Source organism: Macaca mulatta, chromosome 16, assembly GCF_049350105.2.
Source record: "Macaca mulatta isolate MMU2019108-1 chromosome 16, T2T-MMU8v2.0, whole genome shotgun sequence".
In the NCBI taxonomy this organism is placed as follows: Eukaryota; Metazoa; Chordata; class Mammalia; order Primates; family Cercopithecidae; genus Macaca; species Macaca mulatta.
In genome coordinates, this window is record NC_133421.1 from 13,433,388 (window position 1) to 13,457,920 (window position 24,533).

Sequence of the window (24,533 nt, forward strand, 5' to 3'; positions counted from 1 at the left end):
AGTGGGGGAGGAATACACTTAAATTCCTATTTCAAACATTGGAAAATACTACATACAAATTCCTTTTAAGGATTTTTTTTTTTTTTTTTTTTTTTTTTGAGACAGAGTCTCGCCCTGTGGCCCAGGCTGGATGGAGTGCAGTGGTGTCACCTCGGCTTGCTGCAAGCTCCGCCTCTCAGGTTCACGCCATTCTCCTGCCTCAGCCTACCAAGTAGCTGGGACTACAGGCACCCACCACCATGCCTGGCTAATTTTTTGTATTTTTAGTAGAGACGGAGTTTCACCGTGTTAGCCAGGATGTCTCGATCTCTTGACCCCATGATCTGTCTGCCTCGGCCTCCCAAAGTGCTGGGAGTGCTCGGCCTCCCAAAGTGCTGGTGTGAGCCACTGCACCCGGCAAGGATATTTTCAATGATATCAATAGGATAATGGTTCTGAGAATCCTTTGGTATAGAAATCTTATTCCATCCAGTATTTCCCAAATTCCATTGAACACAGACCTTCTTTTTTTTTTTTCTTCTTCAACTTTTATTTTGAGTTCTGTGGTACATGTGCAGGATGTGCAGGTTTGTTCCATAGGTAAACGTGTGCCATGGTGGTTTGCTGCACAGATCAACCATCACCTCAGTATTAAGCCCAGCATCCGTTAGCCATTCTTCCTGATGCTCTCCCTCTCCCACATCCCACAACAGGCCTCAGTGTATTTGTTCCCTACCCCATGTGTCCATGTGTTCTCATTGTTCAGCTCCCCCTTATAAGTGAGAACATGCAGTGTTTGGTTTTCTGTTCTCCCATTAGTTTGCTGAGGGTAACGCCTTCCAGATCCATTCATTTCCCTGCAGAGGACATGATCTTGTTCCTTTTTATGGCTGCATAGTATTCCATGGTATATATGTACTACATTTGCTTTATCTAGTCTATCATTGATGAGCATTTGGGTTGATTCCAAGTCTTTGCTACTGTGAATAGTGCTGCCATGAACATACGTATGCATGTATCTTTATAATAAAATGATTTATATTCCTTTGGGCTTATACCCAGTAATGGGATTGGTAGGTCAAATGGTATTTCTGCTTCTATATCTTCCACAATGGTTGAACTAATTTACAGTCCCACCAACAGCATGAAAGAGCTCCTTTTTCTCTGAAACTTTACCAGCATCTGTTGTTTCTTGACTTTTTAATAATCCGCGTTCTGACTGGCGCGAGATGGTATCTCATTGTGGTTCTGATTTGCATTTCTCTAATGATCAGCAATGTTGAGCTTCTTTTCATATGTTTGTTGACCGCAATGAATATCTTCTTTTGAGAAGTGTCAGTTCATGTTCTTTGCCTATTTTTTAATGAGGTTGTTTGTTTTTTGCTTGTAAATTTAAGTTCCTCGTAGACTCTGGACATTGGACCTGTGTCAGATGGATAGATTGCAAACATTTTCTCCCATTCCGTAGGTTGTCTTTTCACTCTGATGGTAGTTTATTTTCCTGGGAAGAAGCTCTTTAGTTTTAGATCCCATTTGCTAATTTTTGCTTTTGTTGTAATTGCTTTTAGCATTGTTGTCATAAAATCTTTGCCCATGCCTATGTCCTGAATGATACTACCTAGATTTTATTCTAGGTTTTTTCTAGTTTTGGGTTTTACATTTAAGTCTTTAATCCATTTTGAGTTAATGTTTCTATAACATATAAAGAAGGAATCTAGTTTCAATTGTTTGCATATGGATAGCTAGTTCTCCCTGCACCATTTATTAAATAGGGAATCCTTTCGCCATTGCTTGTTTTCGTCAGGTTTGCCGACGATCAGATGGTTGTAGGTGTGCAGGAACACAGACGTTCTTTATGGATCTAACTAACCTCTTTTAACATCCCATGGCGCACTTTTGGGAAATGCTGCCTGAGGACCCTGAGCCAGATGAGCTAGGGGTTCTATTCTGGGAGAGTTGGCTTCTCTGGTCCTCGGTGACAGAGCAAGGCTCACAGTCTTCCCGCTCTTCCTTCCTGGCTGTAGGAGCTGTTAGGTGGTTTTCCAACCCAAGCCCATCAACCCAGTGGGGCAGCCTCGAGGATCTCTGAATCCACCCCAGGGTTCTATACACAAGCAACAGACATTCTTTCTGCCAGACCTGCCCAGTAGCAGAACTTGGAGTTTCGAAAGGAGGAGCCAAATTACCCACATGTGGGTTGCTGGTGATGCTGGCCACAAGGAACCCTGCATCTCAAGTAGCCCACTAAATACTCTGCTCCAATTGATTTGATTATAAGTAAATTCTTTAATTTAACCAATTTTCATCTCAACAACTACTACTATCCCTTACATCGCATTTTACGGTATACAAAACCCTGTCTTCTTATTTTTATTTTATTTATTTATTTATTTATTTATTTATTTATTTATTTATTTTGTAGAGACGGGGTTTCACCGTGTTGGCCAGACTGGTATCAAACTCCTGGCCTCAAGTAATCCATCCGCCTTGGCCTCCCAAAGTGCTGGGATTACAGCTGTGAGCCACAGCACCCAGTCCTACAAATCCATGTCTTTGGTTATCTGCAGCCACTCTGTGAAATAAGTATGGCAGATGTTATTGTTATTTCTCTTCTTATAGAAGAGAAGGCAGAACTCAAAAGACCAAATTACTGTGGACCAAGTGCTGGGCTCAGCTCTGATCTGTGTATTTAAGGCTTTGCATGCTTACTTCCTCAAATATTTATCAAGGAGCTTTTATCTATCCATTATAATGAAACACATTGCAATGAAGCCAGGTGACTCTCCTAACTACAGTGAAGGGCGCATTCTGCAAAGCAGTGGTAAGAAACAAATGTAGGTTTTGACAGATAGACAGACAGCAATCAAATGTCGGGGGAGGAAACAAGCTCAAAGACCAGACGGAGGAGCTTGGGATTAGAGTAGAGAGCCTGGTTCGGTCTTTGAGCAGCAGTGCCTCAGTGTGTTTTAGGAAGATAAGTTTGGCAACAATTAACAGACTGGTTTGGAGAGTGGAGACAGAAGACTAAGGAAAGCTAGCTGGAAAGAGTTTAAATCAGTGCCTTTCAAATGTTAACGTGCGTACGAATTACCAGAGGATCTCATTAAAATGCGCTGATTCAGTAAGTTTGGGCGGAACCTAAGCTTCTGCATTTCTAGCTAGCTCCCAGGTACTGCCAGCAATGTACATCCATGAGCTCCAATTTGTACCATCAAGGTTTCAAGTAATCTAGCTGTCGGGTAATGGGGAGTTAGACTTGGAACATTACCATGTGTTACATTCTTTTTTATTATTTTTTTTATTTTTTATTTACTTATTTATCTATCTATTTTTGAGATGGAGTCTCGCACTGTCACCCAGGCTGGAGTGCGGTGGCGCCATCTCGGCTCACTGCAAGCTCCGCCTCCCGGGATCCCGCCATTCTCCTGCCTCGGCCTCCCGAGTAGCTGGGACTACAAGCGCCGCCACCACACCCGGCTAATAATGTTTTGTATTTTTAGTAGAGATGGGATTTCACCGTGTTAGCCAGGATGGTCTCGATCTCTTGACCTCGTGATCCCCCCGCCTCGGCCTCCCAAAGTGCTGGGATTGCAGGCGTGAGCCACCGCGCCCGGCCGTGTTACACTCTTAAATTGTGGTCTCCGGACCAGCAGCATCTGCATCACCAGGGAGCTTGTTAGAAATGCACATTCTCAGGCCCCATCCTGGACCTGCTGAATCTGAAACTCTGGGCTGGGGCACAAGAATCTGTATTTTAAGAAGCCCTTCAGATTATTCCCATGCACAGGCAAGTTTACAAACATTATGCTGAAAAGCCTTAGGCTAGTGAGGGATAGAGTTTAATTGCAGAATACTAGGAGGTCCTCACTACTGGGCATCCCAGAACTCTTTTCTATGATGTGGTTTAAGACACTTTTGCCTTTAAAAGTCATTGAGTTGCACAACATGTGAGTGCATGTAACGCCATTAACTGTACACTTAAAAAGGGTTTGAGGTGGTAAATTTTATGTTACGGCTTACCACAATTTTTAAAAATTATTTGATGCTAAGACCAGTCCCCACTCTGGCTGCCTTCCTGACAACTGTTTACTGCTAACAGAACTAAGCAGATGCCTGTATTGGCGGGGGTTCCTTCCTTCCCACTAGAACATTCACCTGGTGGCCAAGTGGCTCAGCACCCTGGAGAAGAAGCTGGAGGAGCACAGTGAGAACAGCCACCCAGAGTTCAGGGTCTTCATGAGTGCAGAGCCGGCACCCTCCCCTGAGAGCCACATCATCCCCCAGGGCATCCTGGAGAACTCCATTAAGATCACCAGTGAGCCCCCCACGGGCATGCATGCCAACCTACACAAGGCCCTGGACAACTTCACTCAGGTACTGCCCCAGGAGGGAGGGAAAAATAACAGTCCACCTCGCAATCAGCTGATGCAACCTGGTGGTGGGAGAGCATGCAACTCAGAAGGGAGTGGGGTGCTGGTTGGGCTACGGAGCAATGCTGATGTGGGTAAAATGTTCCCACCTGATACCCACTCAGGGCAACCCCACTCTCCGTTGCCAGATAACCCCAGGGGAGTAGAGGTCAGGACATTTCTTTGGCAAGAGATGTGGGGAAGCCTTCTGCAAGTTTACTGTTACCTAATATTCCAAGATGAAGAAGGGCGCGTTGCTGTAAAAGTAATTGATAAGGTACACTGGGTCACACACTGGCGGGCTGTCTTCAGGCAAGGGGATGACACCATCAATCAGATGATATCACTTGACATCTCCATGAATCTTGAGTATCAAGGGTTCAAAGAATCCAGGTGTCAAGTGGTGGGGATATGGATTTGAAATGTAACTGCATGTTAGACCCCTTCAAATATGGCCCCTGGACCAGCAGCAGCAGCATCACCTGGAAACTTGTTAGAAATGCAGATTTTTTTTGTTTTTTTGGGACAGAATCTTGCTCTGTAGTCCAGGTTGGAGTACAGTGGCGCAATCTCGGCTCACTGCAAGCCTAAAGTAAGATGAAGACCGCGTTAGCCAGGATGGTCTCCGTCTCCTGACCTCGTGATCCGCCCACCTCAGCCTCCCAAAGTGCTGGGATTGTAGGCATGAGCCATCGTGCCCGGCCAGAAATGCAGATTTTTAGGCCCCAATCTGAAACTCTGGGCTGGGGCCCAGGAATCTGTTTTAATGAACCCTCCAGGAGATTCTTATACACAGTCAAGTTTGAGAACACTGTGCTCTGGAGAGACCCAGAATACGAAGGCATGGTGTTCAAATGCAGACCGCTACATTTCCATGACTGGGAATTCCAAGGCTTATGTTGTAGCATATTTATTTAAAGCCAGGTCCAAGCCCATGGCGGCCAACTTTGTATATGAAGTTGCACTGTCAAAGTCTGCAGCTCAGGCTTCTTTCATCTTCTTAAGAAGGCACTATTTCTTGTTGGTTCTCTTTGGGAGTTCCACCTCCCTGGGCAGGGGAGTACCCAAAGGCATGAATCGTAGCAGAGTGGGGGCCATAGGATCACCTTAAAAGTCCATCTGCCACACCACGCTTTGGGGGAATCCAAGGAGAGGGTTCCAGCAGCTGCTGGGGAGGTTTTCTTCTCGGTTGTCGTCTTGTAATAGTACCAGTGCGTCTCGGGTTTCCCAGAAGCCCTGCTAGCTCGCATGTGTCAGATGGGCCATTCAACAGGATGACTGTGCCAGCTAAACCAGCATAAACCTTTGGGGCCTGGTTGAAGCCTAAAGGAAGATGAAGACCACGTGGCAGTCAGAGTCTCAGAAGATTTTACTGACTGCGTGACACCCTCATAGTGCAGGAGTCCAGCAGCCCAACTCTGGGCAGGGGAATGTTTCTACAAAGATTCGAGAAGCAAAATGCATTCAGTCCCCTCTGTACTCTTTTTCCAAGCTTAACTCCAAGGCAGTGATTACACCTGCTAAGGTTCCGCAACAGGCAAGAAAAGCGTGGTAGGAAGGGAAGATATTGGAGATGCCGCCATGGGATGTGCACCCACACCCCACACCCCGGTACACAACATTCTCATTGCATGTCGCCCTGATCCCCATCAGGTACAGGAGTGAACCTTATTAGCACGTTCATATGCACAAACTTGAACCCTAAACCAAAGCCCATTATAACCTGAATCTAAACCTTAATTCAATGCTCAACTAAAGCCTGACCCCTCCACACGTTCCCCCCAGGCTGTCGTCTCACTGTAACTCAAACCCAAACCAGAATATATGGTAATGTTTTCCAACACGAACCCTGATTGTAACCCCGCCCTAGCCAGCCCCGTATAAGAGAAGCTATGTGTGAACATTCAAAGCGATGCTGTCATTTCAGGACACTCTGGAGATGTGTTCTCGGGAGATGGAGTTTAAGAGCATCCTCTTTGCTCTTTGTTACTTTCATGCGGTGGCGGCGGAAAGACGGAAATTTGGGCCCCAGGGATGGAATCGCTCGTACCCCTTTAACACCGGAGACCTCACTATCTCTGTGAACGTCCTCTACAACTTCCTGGAGGCCAACGCAAAGGTAAAGGCCGTGGACGTTCAGGAACCAGCCAGGTTGGGAGAGGGTTAAAATTATTTGATTTTGAGGGGTGAATCAGAGGAGTCTGGGATGGGGCTTGAGAATGCGCATTTCTAACAAGCTCCCTGGTGATGCAGATGCTGCTGCTTCAGGGACCACAATTTAAGAGTGTAACCCACGGTCAGGTTCCAACTCTCACTCCCCATTACCTGACAGCTAGATTATTTGAAGCCTTGATAGTACAAATCAGCGCCCATGGTTCAACACCATTGGCAGTACCTGGGAGCTAGTGAGAAGTGCAGAATCTTCGGTTCCGCCCAAACGTACTGAATCAGCGCATTTTAATGAGATTCTCTGGTAGTCCGTATGCACGTTAAGGAGGGCCACCTCTCCCAAGGGTGATGCAGTGCCATCCCACAGAAGGGGCATGTGCACGCTGAAGGGCTGCGCCCCTCACAGCTGGGATGAGGCAGTGCCAACCCCAGGACTAGCCCAAAGCCTGAGGATAGTAGAACTGTGAGGTGAGAGCCATGGATGCTCAGGACGTCTAACTAGAGACTCACACAGTGAGTCAGTCCCATGAGAGTGTCCCGGGCCCCAGCAGACCACACCTGTGTCCTCACAGCGTGGCAGGTGGGCTGTGGACCGGCAGGAAGACACTTCAGACTCGCCTGATGTAAGTTCCCAAACTGACGCTAACGATCACTGCTCTTCCAATTAAGGGACTCTTCACCTCATCAAGGTTATTCTAGTTCAGGAACCAAACACTGAGTCAGCAGGGCCACCACCTCTTCCTTGTGTGGAAAATGAACCAGGCCCAGATGCCCTGAGAAATCCTTCTGTCTCCAGCCCTTGGGCCTGGGAAGCCCACGCCTCTCAATAGTATTCTTTCATTGCTGGCTTTGCTCCAGTGACCTCCCTCCCTAAGTTTCACACCAATGAACTTGTGGGCTTTGTTTATTCACTTTGAACTTTCAAAGGGGACAATTAATCTTGCCATTAAATGCAGAAAATTAGAAAAGTACTCTGGTCCTCACTTTTCTCCTTTTGACATTCACCTATTTAAATTGCTTCTAGGTACAGCCTGACTTCATTTTCACAGTTAACGATCATGAAAGAGGGAAGGCATATCTATATGTGGGGCGTGAGGCTGGCATCTTTCCTCTCTTCACTCTTTGATGTAATTATTCAAGCTTTTTTTTTTTCTCTCTTTTTTTTGAGAAGGGGTTTCGCTCTTGTTGCCCAGGCTGCAGTGCAATGGCGTGACCTCAGCTAACCACAACCTCCGCTTCCCGGGTTCAAGTGATTCTCCTGCCTCAGCCTCCCGAGTATCTGAGATTACAGGCACGCGCCACCACGCCCGGCTAATTTTGTATTTTTAGTAAAGACAGGGTTTCTCCATGTTGGTCAGGCTGGTCTTGAACTCCCAACCTCAGGTGATCCGCCTGCCTCGGCCTCCCAAAGTGCTGGGATTACAGGCGTGAGCCACCGTACCCAGCCTTCTTCAAGCTTTTAATGAACTCCCCAAACACCCCTAACCCTGCTGGGCACTGGGGGTATGAAGATAGATAAGACATCACTCCCAATTTCAAGAAGCATCCCCTCTTGTGACTTTCTGTGCTGCCCAGATGGCAGGCCAGCCCCAGCGCCTATGTGGAGATCTTCCTTCCTTCCTGTCTTTCTTTCCCCCGTCGCTCAGGTCCCCTATGATGATTTACGCTACCTGTTTGGAGAGATCATGTATGGAGGCCACATCACAGACGACTGGGACAGAAGACTCTGCAGAACCTACCTGGAGGAATTCATTCGACCAGAAATGTTAGAAGGAGAACTGTCTTTGGCCCCAGGGTTCCCACTCCCAGGCAACATGGACTACAATGGTTATCATCAGGTGAGGCTCTGCTCTGTGCTTCTGATGGCGTGAGGGTGCTCACAGGGACCTGGGTGTTCCTCCCACGCTGACCTGAACCACCAGGGAAGCTTCTGCCGGGCCACCACCGTGGCTGCCAGCAGGGGCTGGGACAGAGGGGCTTAGACAGCTGAGCTCATGTCAAATCTGGTCCTATGCCCCAAGCCTGCCCTGTTTAAGTTGAGAGATACAGGATTTCTAGCCTCAAATTAATAATCAAATGAAGCCTTTGGAGAGCTTTGCATTCTTGATGTTTGCTTCAGTCGTTCTCTGTGTTGCTATTTTCTACAAATAACATCTGGGACAGTTATTTGGTGGTTTTCACTTGGAATGTTGACAGAGCCATTTGTCATGGAGCAAAATTTCAGGCAAGACCTTAGCCAACTTTTGGTAAAGTTTCTGTCGGTGATTCTAAATATCCCTGGAGGAGAATGATCTTGTGCCAAGATCACTCAGATCACTCACCCCTCCCACTCCCTGTTGGTGGCTGTGGGCACAGGCACATACCACATGCATATGCCACAGTCAGCATTCTCATGAAGGTTTTCTTTTTTTTTCTTTTTTGGGACCGAGTCTTGCTCTGTCACCCAGGCTGGAGTGCAGTGGCGCGATCTTAGCTCACTGCAACCTGCACCTCCCGGGTTCAAGCGATTCTCCCTGCCTGAGCCTCCTTTGTAGCTGGGATTACAGGCGCCCACCACCAAACCCGGCTAATTTTTGTGTTTTTTAGTGGAGACGGGGTTTTGTCATGTTGGCCAGGCTAGTCTTGAACTCCTGACCTCAGGTGATCCACCTGCCTCGGCCTCCCAAAATGCTGAGATTACAGGCGTGAGCCACTGCGCCCAGCCTCATGGAGGTTTTCTTACTATTACTTCAGTCTTTGATGTTACTGTTACCACAGCTATGTTTAAAGTATTCATCTTAGCCTATTTCACCTACCATGGAAAACATTCCAAAAGATATTTTTTAACAGTTTTTATTGGTAGGCTTTTGAACATGCCTAGAAAAACTCTTTAATATAAAACATAAGGGAAATATTGATCATAGGAATATTAACTGCAAGTTAAAAATAATTTTTTTTAATTCATAAAACTTAAGGGTAAATCGTAAAAGTCATTTGATCCAGAAAAATTGGACCTATAAGAAGATATTTAAAACAATAAAGCTCTTTAAGGAAAATAAGAGGAAATGGTTTTTAACTACTTCACCAAAGGCAAGAAGGCTTTACCCAGGAAAATTGTGCAACAGCATCCCCTAGTGTCTGTGGGATAATTCGACAGGCGGCTGGAGCAAGTAACAGGCAAAGTCTGGTTCTCTTTATTCAGCAAGAGTGCAATTGATTTGCACATTTCCAGATGATGGAGGTACACTCTCTTTCTTTATACTTCTCTTTAATGTGTCAGTTAATAGATGGTTCTAGGGCATCCACATAGATTCCAGACCTGCACAGAACGCTGGAGAAAATACAAAAATGAACATACAAATCGGCCTTTGAGGAATGAGCAATGTATTACACTAGGTGTTAACAACACCAAGGAATCATCAAAATCATATCAGGGACAGAACTTGAGGGATATTTTCCCACCATCGTGAAAAGAGTCATGAAGAAGCACTCAACGCATTCAGAGCCAGGCACGGTGGCACCCGCCTGTAATCCCAGAACTTTGGTAGGTCAAGGCTGGAGAATCATTTGAGCTGACAAGTTAGAGACCAGTGGGCAACATAGTGAGACCTCGTCTCTACAAAAAATAGAAATAAAAAAATCAGCTGAGCATGGCGGCATGTACCTGTAGTTCCAGCTGCTTGGGAGACTGAGGGCCTGGGAGGTGGAGGCTTCAGTGATCTGTGATAGTGCTGCTGTACTCTAGTTTTTTCAACAGAGTGAGAGCCTGTCTCCAAAACAAACAAACGAATAAACAAAAAGACCAAGCCTTAGCTGCTGGGGAGGACTTTTAGGCATTAGGCATGGCAGACTCTGGCCACTAGCACTGACCACAGAAAGGAGTTGCTTGGGTGACACACAGTTTGAAAATTTGTTTTATTTGAATACCTTTCACTCCGGTTCGCAGCCAATCTCACCTCCCTTGTCCTAAGCCCAATTCACTAGCTTATTTTGCATGTGCCGTCCCATGTATGTGTTCAAGTTTGTCATGTCTGATTTAGATGGAGGGGAGAGAAAAAGAAGGAAAGGTCTGGAATCCTAGAAGAGCTTAAGTAAAATCACTAGAGAGGGAGGGATGCGTATTTTTGAAATCCTCCTCTGGTCTGCAGGAACAAGAGTCATCAGGGAGCAGTGGGAGGCAGCGGGACTGGAGATAGATAAAGTCATCTAAGCATCCCAGAAAAGAAAGAACGATAGAATGAATGTGGAAGTTCTGGGAAACAGGTCCAGCCGACAAAAACAGATGATGTCAAGGTGCACGAATAGGTGGAGAGGGTGCTGAAGTCAACCAGGGATGGCGAGCAGTGTCCCTGGAGGGAGGACACCAGCCCATGGACTCCCTGCAGAGGACAAGCCGGTGTGGGAGATGGGAGGTATGTGTTGGTTGCTTTTTAATCGAGCTTGCCCTTGATTTTCAGTACATCGATGCTGAGCTGCCCCCAGAATCCCCCTACCTCTATGGCCTCCACCCAAACGCAGAGATTGGCTTCCTGACCCAAACCTCAGAAAAGCTCTTTCGCACTGTGCTGGAGCTGCAGCCTCGGGACAGCCAGGCCGGAGAAGGAGCGGGGGCCACAAGAGAAGAAAAGGTGTGTGTGGTGGGGGCTGCCTGAGGTCGTTCTGGGGGAGCCCGAGGATCAGAGATGCACACCTTTCTCCTGCTGGTCATTTTGACAGTACACAGCATAGACAACACACAAGGCAGCAACCACCTGCAGCCTGGAGATGCTTGCCTGACACCACCAAGAGCCTCTGCCCTCCCCCGTCATCACCGTGCTGGCCATCAGTTAAATCATAGGAAGTTCCTGCCATTGGGTTCAGCAGTTTGCTTTGCCAGTCCACCCAAAGTCCACTTTTATTCAGCTTCTCTGCCAAAGTGAAGAAAGGGCAGGGCTGAACAGTGGTGGCTTGAGAAATTTGAATGTGACTTCCTGATTCCCTGGCAAACCAAGCAAGGATGGGGAAGGGGCTGCCTCTAAGCACCCCCACCTCACTTCACCAAGCAGATGCTGGTGGGGAAGAACACGCTCCTTCACAAGGCAAATGCCTTCTCTTTGTGTGAATGGCTTCTAGTCAGACAGTCTCTTAACACACAGTTACCTGCTACTAAGCACAGGACCTCCTAAAATTTTAGGAAGGTGGAAGGGAATTATGGAGTAGACAGGCAGACCAGGGTGAGGTGTGGGTTTCAGGACAACCCAAGGCAACATGGGGGCTCTGATCCTGGTATGGGGGTAGCTGAGGATAAAGAAAGAACGGGCTTCACGCCTGTAATCCCAGCACTTTGGGAGGCCGAGGCGGGAAGATCATGAGGTCACGAGTTCAAGACCAGCCTGGCCAACATGGTGAAACCCCATCTCTACTAAAAATACAAAAATTAGCTGGGCGTGGTGGCGGACGCATGTAATCCCAGCTACTTGGGAGGAGGCTGAGGCAGGAGAATCACTTGAACCTAGGAGGCGGAGGTTGCAGTGAGCCAAGACCCTGCCACTGCACTCCAGCCTGACGACAGAGCAACACTCCGTCTCAAAAAAAAAAAAGGACACCAAAGGGAGATTTCTCCATGAAATTTTTTCTGAGACAAGCTAACCAACTTCCTAAAGATGTATTTGTACCAGCTCACATCCACCTCATGGCACTGCCTGGATTTTTTTTTTTTTAATTTAAATTTTTCTGAGTAAGATTTCACTCCATCACCCAGGCTGGGGAGTTCAGTGGCATAATCATAGCTCACTACAGCCTCCAACTCCTAATCTCAAGCAATCCTTCCACCTCAGCCTCCTAAGTAGCTAGGACTGCAGGTGTTCACAGTTCACTACAGCCTCCAACTCCTAACCTCAAGCAATCCTTCCACCTCAGCCTCCTGAGTAGCTAGGACTGCAGGTGTGTACCACCACGCCCTGCTAATTTTTTAACTTTTTGTAGAGACAGGGTCTCACTGTGTTGCCTAGGCTGGTCTTGAACTCCTGGGCTCAAGAAATCCTCTCACCTTGACCTCCCAAAGTGCTAGGATTATAGGCGCGAGCCACTGCACCCGGTCCTACTTAGGTTCTTTAATTTAGAGATACCATTAGGTTTACAAGTAAATATCCTTGGGAAGATTATCCAACTTTGAGGCTCTAGAGACCAATTTTAGGAAAGCAAACTGATACTAAAAGAGTTGGTCTTTTATATAAAGATACGGAGTCATGTCATCAAAATAGTATTTCTCAAATTTTAATATGCCTAAGAAGGTGCCAGAGAGATTGAAATTCTGACTCCGAGGCCTGGGGTTAGGTTGCACTGGCAACCTAGTGATTTTGATGAGGTGAGCATACTTTGAGAAAGCTGCTCCATATGACCCTCCTCAGTCCATTCCACTATTTGATGTATAGTTTGAAAATAAAGAGAAGAACCCACCCAGAATGAATCATGTTGCTAGATCTAAAACTGAAAAAGGCTGAGACTGTATAAGTAATAGACTTAGCACTCTTCAGTCAAGGTTCAAAGAAGGTTCTAATGCTTATCATTTCCTTATCCCCTCCCCAAGCTAACCCAAGAAATGGGGTGTGTGTATGTGCTCATGTGTGTATTTCGAAATGATATAAACTGTGATTCCTTGCCATGTACAGTGCTGCATGGGACAAGTGGGCAAGTTACTGGGTGCACATCTGATTGTGCAGTATCCCAGTATTTGGCCATGGTGGTATTTCTCACATAGCTCGCATGTTCCTATGAGCTATGTTCCTTCCTGTCCACAGAGCAGTCCAGCTCAAGATGAGGGACAAAGAGTCAAAGCCCAGAGAGTATTTTGTTGTTAAGAAGTAAATGACCAAGAGGTTGCACACTCCACATACACTCATGAACTCTTGACTTAATTCTGCTCCCATGTTTACATCTATATGAAGGGAAGCTGGGGATTTTTAGTATATAGCTAAAGAGAAGGAGAGAGAAGAGAGGCTGGCATGATAGACACATGGATGGATGGAGGGATGGATGGATGGATGGATGGATGGATGGATGGATGGATGGATGGGTGGATTGATGGATGGATGGATGGGTGGATTGATGGATGGATGGATGGATGGATGGATGGATGGATGGATGGGTGGATGGATGGATGGATGGATGGATGGGTGGATTGATGGATGGATGGATGGGTGATGGATAGATGATGGATGGATGAATGGATGGATGATGGATAGATGGGTGATGATGGATAGATAATTGATGGATGGATGAATGGATGGATGGGTGATGGGTAGATGGCTGATGGATAGGTAGTTGATAGATGGATGGATGGATGATAGAGGAATAGAGTTATATACACTCAAGGGCATCTGCAGGAATATACACCAAAAAACTAATAGTCGAACAGTGTTTTTCTCCCACTGGGGGAAGAGTTAAGACTGTGGGAGGACTATGCTTCTCATATCATGTGTATCAGAAATGTTTAGATTTTTCTGATAAGCATTTATTACTTTTCTGAAAAGGAAGAAAGCAGAAGTGTTTGTCTGTGGAAATAAAGTGGACCCCATCCCTTGGAACCCACTCTTCCTATCCGAGAGTCTCTGAGTTCCTCGAGCAAAAGAGGGCCCTGCATACATCTGCGGACCTGGGCCCTTCCCTATCAGCCCTCTCCCTCCTCAGGCCCCCACACCCTTGACAGTCTGATCAGAGATGAAAAGAACTCTGTGTCCCCACATCCTGTGTATTTTGGAACAATACCTCCAGATGATCTTTTCATCTTTTTTTGAATCATGTCCAAATGGAAGCTCACTGATATAGAGCCGTTTTTTCAAACTCTGCTCCAGAGAAAAAAATATATATATATATAATTTTAGCCGTTTGTCTTCTACCCCAGCAGCCGCTCTCAGGTACTATTAAAATCCGATTCCAGTTTTTGCTATGACAGCACCAAAGACCCATTCGTGACAGAGTGATTGGTTTTTACTTTCTTTTTTTTCCAACATCAGCTCTTTTCCTGGAGATGGCATTGTATGTTAACAATACAAGGCAAGGTGAATATTTATCATCCTTTACACTTATACAGTTCTTTATAGCTTTCAGAGACGGCCACACTCATCAGCTCATTTGATTTGATCTTCACATCAACTCTGGGAGTTGGAAAAGGGAACAAGTAGAAAAAAGACACTCTTGGAAGTGTTTATTTACAGTTGGAGAAAATTGAGGCCTAAGCAACTTGCTTACGTTCACATGGGTAATGCATGGCAGAACTATTAACTCTGTTAGGCCTCCTTGGTTGCAAGCAATAGACACCAACATTGCTTAACTAGGCAAGAAATAGCTCATTCTATCAAGGGAGTCAAGCTAAGAACAGATAAAAATCACGATGGCTCTAGAGTCCCAAGTAAAAGAAGGGTAGACCGTCCTTTCCAGGCACCTCCATCCTGCCAGTGGTTCCTTGGATTCTAGGCTTGAGATTCAATTTGTTGTGCTCCTGGAAACATAATCTGATTGGCCTAACTTGGTTCAGGGGAAACTGGGCCCAGTGACTAAACATAAACATCAAACAATGAGGAAGACGTAGTTTCACAAAGGAGATAGGGAATTGTTCCTAGAAGGGAAGAGAGATAATGAACAGACAAAAACAACAGATACCCTCCACAGGCACCTAGAGCTCAGCTCTCAGGACTCCAGAAAGGGGCTGGTGCTCGCTCGCTCACTCCCTCCCTCCCCTCTCTCCCTCTGTCCCAACCTGCTGGCTGTGTGGTCTATTATGTCTGCAATGGTTTCATCTTTCTTTCTCTGCTGACAGACCTCCTGGGCTTACTCATTTATTCCACAATGGCAGACTCAACCTCCAAGTGCCCCAAATTAACTCAGAATCTCTGAGCCTCAGTTCCAATTTTCCAGGAGAGAGACCCTAGTTGTCCCAGCTCCCCTCATCTAATTAGCTGACAGTTTGTGTGGGGAAAAGAATTGTGGGGTACAACAGGAGGTTTACATGATAGATGAGGGTGTTTCTTCCAGAACTCAAGGATAGAAACTGCAGTGTTGCCTCATAGAAACTCAGAACTGAGTGGATGGCCAGATAGATAGATACGTAGGTAGGTAGATAGATAGATAGATACATAGATACATAGATACATAGATAGATGATTGACAGATTATATAGATGGATAGATGATTGATAGATAGATGATAGATATTATTTATAACTGTATATGGATATACCGTATCTGGATATAGATAGATTTGTCATTGCAGCTCATCACTTCAGCTTCACATGGCCCACGGGGGCCAGCTTTTGGCCCAAGTCTGTCTTATGGCTTTCTAGTTCAATTCCCACAGCCAACTGGGTCAGTCTCTGAGTTTTTCAACTCCAAATTCTTAGAGAGGTATCTGTGCTCATCTTATTACGCCAGCCATGCAAGTCCCAGCAACTTGGCCAGCCTATGAAGAGGTCCTGCTGTGATCAGTCAGTCCTCAGCCCTGAACCAGTTGACCTGGACAAGCAGGCAAGAGTTTGGTCAGGTCATGGGGGGAGGGGCAGCAGATGATGGATGATTGGCATCTGTGGTCCCACACTGCAGGAAACTGGACTCCTTCTGGAGAATAGAGCTCCTTCTTAACACTGTGTTTCCTTCTGTGGGGCAGGTCAAGGCACTTCTGGAAGAAATATTGGAGCGGGTGACAGACGAGTTTAACATCCCAGAACTGATGGCCAAAGTGGAGGAGCGCACCCCCTACATTGTAGTTGCCTTCCAGGAGTGTGGCCGGATGAATATCCTCACCAGAGAGATGCAGCGCTCGCTGAGGGAGCTGGAGCTCGGCTTAAAGGTGAGTGCGGTATTGTAAGGCATGGAGGGGACGTTGCTAGAGGACACAGCTGGAAACCTATGGGGAAGAAGGAGCATTGGGGGACCTGGAAGCTGGGGAGCAGTTGTCCTGCAGCATCCTAGGTGCCCAAAAGGTATTACTCTCCAGAAATCAAAGTCTGGCCATGAGGTTGTCTGCAAGAACCAAGATGTTATACAATCTTTGACATTTCTCGTCAACAAGGAAAGAGTCTACTATTTCTACTACCAGTTTTACTTTCCTCACCATGAGATGATGTAAAATGCCTAGCACAGAGCCTGTTAATTACTGTTCACCCACATGACAGGTAGATGGGAGCTCTTTCTGCCTTTGAGGAGCTGAGGAGGGTGACTGTTGTCAGTTTACATTGCCTTGTTTATTAAAAGAATTGTAAATGAACACTCAGACAAGCCCTGGAAGTCCAGGTGTGGAACACGCGGGCACCTTCATCATGTCTGGCTCTTGGGGTTAAACAACCAGAGTCACATGTGGATAGGAAAAACATGTATGAGTTTTTTCACACAGAGTCACATAGATGATGAAACAGACTGCAAAATCTAGGTTAGGGCCGGGCGCGGTGGCTCATGCCTGTAATCCCAGCACTTTGGGAGGTTGAAGCGGGCGGATCACAAGGTCAGGAGATCGAGACCATCCTGGCTAACATGGTGAAACCCCGTCTCTACTAAAAATGCAGAAATTAGCCAGGCGTGGCGGTGGGCGCCTGTAGTCCCAGCTGCTGGAGAGGCTGAGGCAGTAGAATGGCGTGAACCTGGAAGACGGAGCTTGCAGTGAGCCGAGATCGCGCCACTGCACTCCAGCCTGGGCGACAGAGCGAGACTCCGTCTCAAAAAAAAAAAAAACTAGGCTAGGGTTTTTTGTTTGTTTGTTTGTTTAATCTCTTAATGTTCTTTCTCCTTCCTCCACCCCACCTCCACATGGGTAGAAGGAAATAAGGAAGGAGAGACAGGAAGGGAATGTTGAAGATGGACAATGTTTGGTAACGTTTCCAAATTCCGTGCCGGCTTGTAATCAAATGAAGGACAAAATTCCACGGAGTAAATAAGAACTCTGTCTGTCGTGTAACGCAGTTCCGTTACTTAGGTACGCAGCTCTATATCAGTAATTATCTTGAGCAGGTGTGTTGCCATTTTAAAGGCTTATGGAACTTGTGTGATGTGGTGCAGCCTGTTTACCCATTCGATTTCCAATTCATTCACTCATTTTTCTTCCGAGAGCCTTTGCTGCATTTGGAGTCATGAATCTCAGAGCTTGCCTGGGCAAAGATGAAGGGTGCGGGAGGCAGATGTCTTGTCTTTCAGTCTGATTCAAGCAATGTTGATTGATGAGCCTCTTGGGCAAGTCTCAGCACTGCCTGCTGGAGGGTGCAAAGGAGATTGGAAAGGGAGTCTTCCCTTGAAGGACAGTCTTGTGGGGACACACACACACACTGATATAAAGCAGGGTGGAATTAACTAAGAGCCACATAGAGAGATGTGGGAGAAGAAAGAAGAAAGAAGTATTGTATGTGGGGTAAGGAAAGCCCCAGGGAAGAAGTGGCATTCACGGGGTTCCAGAGGAAGGGTAGGATTGTGACAGGTGATCATAAAAGGCAGGGGCTCCTAGAGGCACAGAGCAGAGCAGCCCACGGTCTGTGCTCAGAGTTAACACGGTTTGGCCGCAGCTACAGGCCCACTCAGGTGAGCAACAGTGATAGGGTGAACTTCCAAGAGGTGACAACACAATGACAGCAAAACAGCCAGGACCTTTGTCTACTGGTTCCACTATGAAAGGAAGACAGACAGAGCAATCTCCATTCAAACTTGCTGTCATGAATCCCAGACTCTCCTTAGGACCGTCCCCCAAGCTGGCGTGGTCCTCAGACTCTCCGGAAGTTCTATCACATGTTCCCATCTCCACGCTCCAGTCCTACCAACCTCTGGGGGTGGGGCCTAGAAATCCGTAATGTTTCATCACCGGCCAGGAAATTCTTTTGATGACTCAAGTTTGGGAAGCACAGCATGAAAGTAAGAGGCAGAAGAAAAAGTTAGACAGTGGTATTCATGGCAAAATGAAGGTGCAAAGGGGATGGCAGCAGAGTTCAGAGAAGAGAGTTTTAAGTCTAGGGAAGGGATAAAGCTGAGCTGGCCAGAAAGGAGAACAGCAGGGAAAACAGGCAAAGCAGGTGACTTGGCAGGAGGAGTTTGCAGGATGGTCTGGCCTGTGAGTGAGAGGTGGCGGGCCCGAGTGGGGCAAGTCCCTCAGATGGCGCAGTGAGGAACGTCAGCTCCGAGTTCTTCCCGGAACACTGGTGGAAGGCGTGCTTGGCTTTGCTGACCAGCTTACCTGGCAGGGGGAAGGGGGAAGAGGAAATTATGCTTGAGGTTTTCCTTCTTCACTTTCTTTGTTTAACAATCACTTTATGCTGGGTGCAGTGGCTCACGCCTGTCATCCCAGCACTTTGGGAGGCCGAGGTGGGCGGATCACGATGTCAGGAGATCGAGACCATCCTGGCTAGCATGGTGAAACCCCGTCTCTATTAAAAATACAAAAAAAAAATTAGCCGGACCTGGTGGTGGGTGCCTGTAGTCCCAGCACTTCGGGAGGCCGAGGTGGGCGGATCACTTAAGGTCAGGAGTTCGAGACCAGCCTGGCCAACATGGTGAAACCTCATCTCTACTAAAAAAATACAAAAATTAGCCAGGCATGGTGATGGGCACCTGTAGTTCCAGCTACTTGGGAGGCTGAGGCAGGAGAATAGCTTGAACCCAGTAGGCAGAGGTTGCAGTGAGCCAAGATCGCGCCACTGCACTCCAGCCTGGGTGAAAGAGCAACAGTTCATCTCAAAAAAAAAAAAAGAGCCAGATTAGATCCCCGGTCAGCAAGCCAGACTTTAAACCTGAACAGCTTCACATCTTTAGAAACAGATTTTATCAATCAGGAGGGGCAATCAACCACTGAAGCTTAGAAAAAAAGCCTGATGTCATCACACGTTTGAATGATAAAAATTAGTTCCTGGCCAGGCGCGGTGGCTCACACCTGTAATCCCAGCACTTTGGGAGACTGAGGTGGGTGGATCTCAAGGTCAGGAGTTTGTAACCAGCCTGGCCAATATGGTGAAACCCCGTCTCTACTAAAAATACAAAAAAATTAGCCGGGCGTGGTGGCGGGCCTCTGTAGTCCCAGCTACTTGGGAGGCTGAGGCAGGAGAATGGCGTGAACCCTGGAGGCAGAGGTTGCAGTGATCCAAGATCACGCCACTGCACTCCAGCCTGGGCAACAGAGCAAGACTCTGTCTCCCAAAAAAAAAAAAATTAGTTCCCAGCCCCTCCCAGATTCTGGGCTGGCCATGGCTCCATCTAAGATATGCAGTGCCTAAATGAAATAGAATGCAAACCACATATGACAGCCACATAGGTAATTAAAATTTTTCTGGAATTCACATTTTGAAAGTAAAAAACCAAACAGGTGAATTTAACTTTTATTGAACTCAGTATATCTAATTCTTGAATTTTTTTTAGTAGAGACGGGGTTTCACCATATTGGCCAGGTCTCAAACTCCTGACCTTGTAATCCACTCACCTCGGCCTCCCAAAGTTCTGGGATTACAGGTGTGAGCCACCACACCTGGCCAGGAACTGATTTTTATCATTCAAATGTGTGATGACATCAGGCTTTTTTTCCTATGCTTCGGTGGTTGATTGCTCCTCCTGATTCACAAAATCTGTTTCTAAAGATGTGAAGTTGTTCAAGTTTAAAGTCTGGCTTGCCGACTGGGGAGCTAATCTGGCTTTTTTTTTTTTTTGAGATTGACTGTTGCTCTTTTGCACAGGCTGGAGTGCAGTGGTACAATCTCAGCTCACTGCAACCTCCACCTCCTGGGTTCAAGCTGTTCTCCTGCTTCAGCCTCCTCCCAAGTAGCTGGGATTACAGGCGCCTGCCACCATGCCCAGCTAATTTTTGTATTTTTTAGTAGAGATGAGGTTTCACCATGTTGGCCAGGCTGGTCTCGAACTCCTGACTTCAAGTGATCCGCCTGCCTCAGCCTCCCAAAGTGCTGGGATTACAGGAGTGAGCCACTGCACCCAGCCTACTCTGGCTCTTTGTTCTGATGCACTGTGTATTGACTTAATAGTGCAGATCTGGACGGGTGGCCCATGCTATGGCCCTTTAATCCCCACCCACTGGGCAGCTATCCTGGCCCATATGCCTTTGGCTTTCCAGTGCTCTACCAGAATACCTGAATAGAAAGGCTGCTGCCAACCCAGCCTGGAAGCCAGCCTGGAAGGAGTAGGACCCTTATGACTTTCACTTCTTCCCATACTCTCAGCTCCCAGTGTCTTAAACAAATGAAAGCTCCTTGCAAAGAACATCTTCATAGAGAAGAAAAAGCAGAGAGGAGCTAAGCCTCAGGACAGGTTACAGCATGGAGCCCCTCCAGGAGGGAGGCCCTGGGTGCTGCTGCCCTGGCCCCTGGCCCTCTGTGGACTGAACGCCCGCTGCATGACTGTGAGCCCAGGGCAACAGCTGCTTCAGACACACCAGAGGCGCCCTTTTCATACGGAGGTACCTGGCCTCACTCCCAGAGGTATGGGTCCTTAGTTTGGACTACAGCCTATGAATCCAAGCTTTTAACAAGCTCCCTGACTTAAAAAGAATGAAGACCTACAGGAAAAATGAGGTTTCAACTCTGTATTATGCCAAAGAAAGATTATGAAAGCATTTATTGATAGGGATGAATGAAAGGGTTAAGGTCACAGCCAGATAGCCCTCCTATCCTGAAAAGGGGTCACCCAGCCTGTAGTTCTCCCTGCAATGCCAAAACCAAGGAAGCACCCTGTAGACCCTGAAATGCAGCATTTTCTTGAGCGAAGGGTCCAGTGTTTTAAGTTTTCTTTTCGTTGACTCTTGACCTGTGAACAAGTAAGTGTGACTATCAATCGCTGTTAAACAGGATTCAGGCCAGAGGAGTTTAGGAAACTGGTTGAATGAACATAAGTAGGTGTCTTTGCTTAGTATAGCTTGAGACTTTTTTTTTTTTTGAGACGGAGTTTCGCTCTTGTTGTCCGGGCTGGAGTGCGATGGCACGATCTCAGCTCACTGCAACTTCTACCTCCCAGGTTCAAGCAATTCTCCTGCCTCAGACTCCTGAGTAGCTGGGATTACAGGCGCCTCCCACAACACCCAGCTAATTTTTTGTATCTCGTAGAGATGGGGTTTCACCATGTTGGCCAGGCTGGTCTTGAACTCCTGACCTCGTGATCCACCCGCCTGGGCCTCCCAAAGTGCTGGGATTACAGGCCTGAGCCACTGTGCCCAGCCAATGATTTTTTATTTTCTTCTTTTCCTAAATGACTCCTGGTTCTCTTCTCCAGGGCTGTCCCTGCTTCATTGACAAGCTGAGAGACAGAACATTCTTTAGAGTTCCATCACTTGCACATTCAATTAGTATGTGTAAAATTATTGTCAGAATACATTATAATCTTATTATAAGCAGATGTGAGAAATTTTTTAGAAAGCCAAGTTATACGTATTATGTCCTCTGCTTTCAAAATGATTTTAGATTTCTGCAGGGTGTTAAAAATTAAGTACTGCATATATTTCTAAATTTATTAGATCTTATTTTCAGAGTAATTTTAAGTTCACAGCAAAATTGCACAGAAGGTGTGGAGATTTCCCATATATCTGCCGTCCTCAAAGACAAATTATCCCCTCTCAACTCTCAAATTCAACACCAGAGTGGTACATTTCTTATAACTGATGAATCTATACTCATACATCATTATCACCCAGAGTTCATAGTGTACCTTGGGGTTCATTCTTAGTGTTAGACTTTCTATGGATTTGGACAAATAAATAATAACTTGTGTCCACCATTAGAGTATCATACAAAGTAGTTCCACTGCCCTAAAACCCCTTTGTGTTGCATATATTTTAAACTGTTTTTTGTTTTCAGAGATGGAGTCTTTCTCCATTGCCCAGATTGGAGTTTGGAGCTGTCCTCATGGTTCAAGAGATCTTCCCACCTCAGCCACATGCGTAGCTAGAACTATGGGTGCACACAACCACACCCGACTAACTTTTTGTTTTTATTTTTGTAGAGATGGGATCTCACTATGTTGCCAGGCTGGTCTCCAACTACTGGCCTCAAACGATCCTCCCCCCTCGACCCAAAGTGTTGGAATTACAGGCATGAGCCACTGTGCCTGGCTATTTTAAACTTTTTTCAAGCACATTATCTCTTCCTATAACAAAACTTATAGAAACAGTTTGCATGGCTTCACTGTTTTCAGAAATGGCACATCTGTGTATGAGGGATGGTAACAGAGAGTGCGCTGTTGACTTAGCCCACAGAAATGACCAGAAACAAAGGACTTCTGAGTCCAGGGCTCCATCTGAGTTCATCTGTATCTGCCTCGGTCTGGCCCAGTCCTCAAAGCACATCCCAAACGACCAGGACATTTCTGTCACACTTAGTCCAGCGTACCACCAGCAGTCCACAACCTGACACCTTAGGAATTCTGTTGAGTCATGTTACAGGGCGACTCCAGAATGGGGCCTTTATTCCCCTATCAACTCACAGGACAGATGACATTCACAGTATGTTTCCATAGATGCACCCAAATTTCATACAACCCCAACCAATTTTGTATAGAAGCAAATTTAGTAGAACTATATTTTGCTGTATTGTTTGTAAAGTCATTTTATAACCATGGAAGTTAATTGGCCATTGAAACTTCTTAAAGTTTTTATTCTAAAGGGAAAAATGAACACAGTATGGCCTGTATTTTTTTTAAATGTCCGTTGGACTCATTTCACTTTTGAAGTGAGTCACGACTTTTCAACGCATCTTCTTAACCAAAGGTTGGCAAGCAAGTAGTAGATTGTATGCACATAAAAATTTGTATTAAAACTGTCATTTGTAGTTTTTAACGTAGGCCAGGCACGGTGGCTCACACCTGTAATCCTAGCACTTTGGGAGGCCTAGGCAGGTGGATCACTTGAGGCCAGGGGTTTGAGACCAGCCTGGCCAGCATGGCAAAATCCCATCTCTACTGGAAATACAAAAATTAGCCAGGCATGGTGGCTCATGCCTGTAATCCCAGCTCCTTGGATGGCTAAGGCACAAGAATTGCTTGAACCTGGAAGGTAGAGGTTGCAGTGAGCAAAGATCATGCCACTACACTCCAGCCTGGGCAACAGAGCAAGACTCTGTTAAAAAAAAAAAAAAATTAACGTAGCTTTGGCAAAAACACGCATAATAGTTTACATTACCAAACAGAAGACTTAGCCTTTCTGCCCAAAATACCATCATCCCCCAGAGCTTCCCGGGATGGTAAAGACATTCTATATCTGTGCTAATAAGATCACATGTGGCTATTGAGCACATGAAATGTAACTAATGTGACAAAGAAACTGAATTTTTAATTTTTTTTTTTTTTTTTTGAGATGGACTTTTGCTCTATCGACCAGGTTGAAGTGCAGTGGCGGGATCTTGGCTCATGCAACCTCCACCTTCCAGGTTCAAGTGATTCTCCTGCCTCAGCCTCCTGAGTAGCTGGGATTACAGGCGCCCACCACGAAGCCCGGCTAATTTTTGTATTTTTAGTAGAGATGGGGGTTTCTCCATGTTAGTCAGGCTAGTCTCGAACTCCTGACCTCGTCACCCACCCACCTCAGCCTCCCAAACTGCTGGGATTACAGGCATGAGCCACCGCGCCCAGCCGAATTTTTAATTTTTTTTTTTCTTCAAGATAGGGTCTCACTATGTTGCCGAGACTGGTCTACAAACTCCTGGCCTCAAGCAATCCTCCTGTCTCAGCCACCTGAGGAGCTGGGATTATAGGCATGCACCAATACACCCAGCTAATTCTTTATTTTTTTGTAGATACCAGGCTTCACTGTGTTTCCCAGGCTGGTTTTATACTCCTAGGCTCAAGTGATCCTCCTGACCTGGCTTCCCAAAGGGCCGAGATTATAGGCAGGAGCCACTGTGCCCAGCTCTCAATTTTTAATGTTATAATTTTAATTCACTTGCACTTAAATAGCCACATGTGGTTAGTGGCTACTGTATGAGACACCGTAGACCTAAAGTATATGTATTTGAGTCCTGTAATGTAAGGCCAGGGACAATGGGTAAGCACTGCCTTGTAGCTGTGT

General features: G+C 46.3%; 1 protein-coding gene across 1 annotated transcript in view; it reads left to right on the forward strand.

Annotated features, from left to right (window-relative positions):
* DNAH9 (dynein axonemal heavy chain 9) overlaps positions 1-24,533 on the forward strand; it is a 376,944-nt gene that overhangs the window by 333,149 nt on the left and 19,262 nt on the right. Inside the window, exons 63-67 of the mRNA XM_015118601.3 lie at positions 4,126-4,353; positions 6,316-6,507; positions 8,204-8,395; positions 10,994-11,164; positions 16,176-16,358. Coding sequence (XP_014974087.3) covers positions 4,126-4,353; positions 6,316-6,507; positions 8,204-8,395; positions 10,994-11,164; positions 16,176-16,358 — 966 coding nt within the window. The remainder of the gene's footprint in view (positions 1-4,125; positions 4,354-6,315; positions 6,508-8,203; positions 8,396-10,993; positions 11,165-16,175; positions 16,359-24,533) is intronic.